At 45.7% G+C, this 4,724-nt stretch overlaps 1 protein-coding gene across 1 annotated transcript in view; it reads left to right on the top strand.

Annotated features, from left to right (window-relative positions):
• CA5A (carbonic anhydrase 5A) overlaps positions 1-4,724 on the top strand; it is a 38,284-nt gene that overhangs the window by 31,452 nt on the left and 2,108 nt on the right. Inside the window, exon 5 of the mRNA XM_019634697.1 lies at positions 3,241-3,396. Coding sequence (XP_019490242.1) covers positions 3,241-3,396 — 156 coding nt within the window. The remainder of the gene's footprint in view (positions 1-3,240; positions 3,397-4,724) is intronic.

Raw genomic sequence — 4,724 nt, 5'->3', positions numbered from 1 at the left:
AGGAGGGGCCTTGACTTGCTTTGGGGTCCCCCAGGAGGAGCAGCTTTCTGTATCGCTGGCTGCTCTGATCCCTAATGTGTTTTAGGGACAGAATACAGAGTTCCTGGTGACATTACTAGAAATACATAGATGTCCTCTCAAATTTTGAATTGGCAAGAAACGGGCAATGGGTAGAGTGGTGGGCTTCTCCATTCAGCTGCTTCTCCATATGTTCCACTGCCTTCACGCCTACTGCTGCAGCCCCCGGGGAGGGAGGAACCAGCCCTGGCTTTGGAACGGGACAGACCTCCTGTAGCATCTGGCTTCTGCCACTGTCTAATTGTGTGGCTTTGGAAAAGTCACATATCTCTCTTACTTCATTAATAAGATAGAAATACTCTTCAAAAGGTGGTTCTGAAAATTCAAGGGAATAGCCTCAGAAAGTGTCTGACAGCCTTTGGGGCTGGAGGAGGAAGGAATGTATTTGTCACCACACCCACTGATACTTTTTGCATTTTGTCCCACGTGACCTGTTTCCTTCAAAAATTAACTAGACCAAACAATGGAATATTATTTGGCCATAACAAGGAATGAAACATTGACACACACTACAACATGGCTGAATGTTGACGATATTAAGCTGAGGGAAAGAAGTCGATCACAAAAGTCCACGTGGTATATGATTCTATTTATAGGAAATGTCCAAAGTAGGCAAATGCATGTAGACAGAAGGCGGATGAGTAAGGCCTGTGGCAGGGTGGGGCAGGGGTGGGGAGGTTAAGAGAAATGAGAGCTAAACAGTATTTACTGGTTTTTTAAAAAATTTTTTCTGAAGTTCTCTTTTGAGGTGAAGAAAATATTCTAAAACTGACTGTGGCGACAGTTGCACATATTTATCTGTGAATATACAAAAAGCCATAGAATCACACACTTTAAAGGGGTGAATTATATTTCAATAAAGCTGTTTTGAAGACATTAACTAGATAATTAATTACAAAGTGGAACACCTGTCATACACAAGGCCCTTCGTAATTGTCTGTCAGCATGAATCAATTTACTTCCTTCCTTTCGGCAGTTTAACTAACGTCTCCCCGTTTCTCATTGATGAAAGCCAGCAATGAAGGTACAAACCAGGTCACCTGGGCCCCGTGCTTCTGCCTTTGAAGGCTGGTAGACGGATTCTGATGTACAGGGAGGCCTCCTTGGAAATGAAAGAAGATCTGCTTCAGGCTTGAATACCCTCTCCCAGTGCCCTGCCCAGGATGGGTCTGGAATTGAGGCTGGTTAGTGTTATGTTGCTTTCAGGCCTCACCCCTTCCAGCCTTTCAGTGTCACTCTTTACAGAGGGGTGGAGGCCACCATCCTGAGCCTGCCAACCTAATGGACCCGAGTGTCATTTCTTCTCTGATGCCTTTGGTCTTCAAGGAGGCAGAAACTGGCCCAGAAGCCCTCCTTTCTCTTTATATCCCTGGGAGCCATGCTGAGCAGTGTCCGGGTAGCAGGCCCCTGCTCCTGCCTCTGCTGGTAGATATCCTCAGGGGTCCCAGCCCCCGGCAGAAGCAGGGATGGCCCCATCTGCAGGCTCCCCCCGTCTCTTTTTATTGCTTTTGTGTCACATATATTCCCTCTAGCCATATGATCTCTTTGCTGTTCCTCTAGCCCATCAGGCAGCACCCCTACATCAGGGCCTCGACACTGGCTGTGTCCGCCGCTAGAAGGTTCTTCTTCCCTGGGAAACTGCGTGGTCTCTTGCTTCACTTGCTCCATGTCTTTGCTCAGATGTCACCTTCCCAGTGAAGCTTTCAGGACCACCCTTTTAAAAGGCTAACTCTCCCTCGCTGCCCTACTTTATTTTCCTCCATCACACTTATCATCACGTAAACTGCTAGATATTTTGCTTGCTGCTTGGTGTGCTGTCTGCTTTCCTCTGGTAAAAGACGAGTGCCATGAAGGTGGTGGTTTTGTACGCCAGCACCTAAGATAGAGTCAGGTTTACTGTAGGTGCTCATCACATAGCTGTGAATAAATGAATGGATGAATGAGTGAGTGAATGAATGGTGGCATCCCATTGGAAGTCAGAGAGGCAGGTTTCTCCCTATCCTTTTATAAAGCACAGAAAGGAAGCAAACATGAATTCTGAACACAGGGCTCCCAAGCAGAACGTGCTGATGGGAGTCCCTTGTGGGAGCAGCGCAGAGAGCCTGGCACAAGATGGTCGAGAATGGCTGTCCAGCTCTGTCAATCCAGCCTGCTGTCTGTGAGAAGGAAAGTGCTAGCATAAGAGTCGGGGAATCTGCTCAACTTGGGCCATCCTCTTGAGTGTGTATCATTACCATGGCTCTTACGTCAGAGATGGCTGCATTACAGAGAAGCCCAGTTGTCTTAAAAGCGCAATATTTTCTGGTGCAGCCAATATGAAAACAGTCTGGTGGTTCCTCAAAAAATTAAACATAGACTTCCCAAAAGAGCCAGCATTCCCACTTCTGGGTATATACGCAAAATAATTGAAGGCAGGGTCTTAAGAGATATTGGTATATTCATGTTCACAGCAGCATTTCTCACAATAGCCGAGAGGTAAAGCAACCCAGGGTCCATTGATGAATGGATAAACACATGTGGTACGTTATTCAGCATTAAAAAGGAAGGAAATTCTGACACAGGCTACAATATAGATGAACCTTGAGGACATTATGCGAAGTGAGATAAGCCAGTCACAATGAGACTGCATTATTACACTCATACGAGGCCCCTAGAGGAACCAAATCCGTAGAATGTAGGATGGTGGTCTCCAGAGGCTGGAGGAGGGGGATGGGGAGTTAGAGTTTCAGTTTTTGGAAGATGAGAAAGTCCTGCAGATGGCTGGTGGTGATGGTGGCACAACAATGTGCGTGTACTTAATGCCACAGAACTCTACACTTAAAAATGGTTACAATGGTAAGTTTTATGTTATGCATGTTATTTTACCACAAATTTTTAAAAGTGTGATATTTTCACAGCCTCGCTATAGGAAAATAACTTTAAAAGGAGAAATGTAAGCATTTGGTAGGGATCGGCACTGTGCTACAAGGGTCATACTTTCTTATTACTGCTTCCGAATGTGACAGCGTCGGCCGCACAGCCTTTATCTCGGGGAACACACTTCCCTCCTAGCTGTACAAAGGCCACATGGCCGAACTAAAGATGGAGCCTCGTTCCCTCCCTTCCTGTGCCTCCTGCATCTCTGCCTGTGCACTGACACAGCCTGTGGTCTCCGCTCCTCAGGATGCGCGGGCAACCTTGGGCCCCTTCCAGCCCTCCTGTCTGCTGCCCACCTGCCAGGACTACTGGACCTACCCAGGCTCCCTCACCACTCCTCCACTCACCGAGTCGGTCACCTGGGTCATCCAGAAAAAGCCCATTGAAGTGGCTGCAAACCAGGTGAGCTGGTCCTGAAGCTGGGGTAGTGGGACTGTGTGGAAGGAATTCCTCTTGTTTGGCAGTGTCGCTGAGATATTGTGAGCAAACATCATGGAGTTTTACTCTTTGGTGCATTTTAGATGTTCTTGCGCAAGATGAATGTTTCAATAGGAATAGGAGCCCGTTGAGATTGAGCAGAGGTTTCTGAAATCACAATTCTTCTTCTGACCTTGAGCTATTAGTGTGTGAGAGAGACAGAGAGAAATGGATGTGGGGGGAGGAAGAGAGGACTAATATGGGGGCAGGAAACAGTTATATTTGGGCACTATCTAATCTTTAGTGGTTTAGAGTTCAGAAGTGGCAAGTATCCCTGATGGCTAATGGTTGAACTCTGTGTGTCAGTCCTTACTCTTCAGTCTGTGTCAGGATAAAGAACAGAAATGCCATTATAATGAAAACATTATAATCGGTCCTTGCCCATAATGGGCCCTCAGTAAGTATTTGTTAGTGAATAAATTAACCCAAAAAAGGATGTCATAGACAGATGCTGGAAAGCAATTAAACAAGAAGGATCGTTGAGGGAGAAGATATTTTAGTTCATTCCACTTCTTTGAATTCTAGAACAGTAAAATATTGGAATTGCAGAGGATTTTCTCACATGCTATATTAAGAAGTTATGGAACTATATATGTTGAGAGAAAATCCCAGAAGGATTTTATTAGTCAGCTATTGATGCAATAATGCTATGTAACAAGTCACCCCAAACTCAATGGCTTAAAACAAGCACTTATTTTTTCTGCTCGTGGGTTTATGGGTTGGCTGGGAGGCTTTATTTTAGTCTGTGGATGGCTGGGCTTCATAGAACGTGGTTGAGGGTTGGGTCAGGCCCAGTGTCTCTCATGCTCCTTGGACCAGTAGCTACCAAGGGCTGGTTCTCATGGTAAATGATAAAAATGCGAAAGACAAGCCAAGCCGTACATTTAAGGCTTCAGCTTGCATCACACCCAGTTACATTCTGTTGACCAAAGCATGTCACAATGGGAAGACCAAAGTCAGTGGGGTAGGGGGACGTGAGCGAACATTTAGCAAACAATACCCTAATCTATCACATAGATACACCAAAAAGTTACTACTAATTTTCCCAGGGTTATAGCTCTGCAGTAGTTTTTTGTTTTGTTTTGTTTTTCTATGATTTTTATTGGGGAATTGGGGGGATGGGAACAGTGCTGGGGAATTGGGGGAAGGGGAACAGACAAGATGCTGTCGTTTTGTTCTTCAGTCTAGTTGTGGAGGATGTTGCTTCACTGGCCCAAGTTGGCACCATCATTGTGCTCTTCCCAGGTGAGGCA

This window comes from Hipposideros armiger, unplaced genomic scaffold (genome assembly GCF_001890085.2).
Source record: "Hipposideros armiger isolate ML-2016 unplaced genomic scaffold, ASM189008v1 scaffold_19, whole genome shotgun sequence".
Taxonomy (NCBI): Eukaryota; Metazoa; Chordata; class Mammalia; order Chiroptera; family Hipposideridae; genus Hipposideros; species Hipposideros armiger.
Note: the sequence above shows the minus strand (reverse complement) of the source record. Positions and strands in the feature narration are given on the sequence as shown.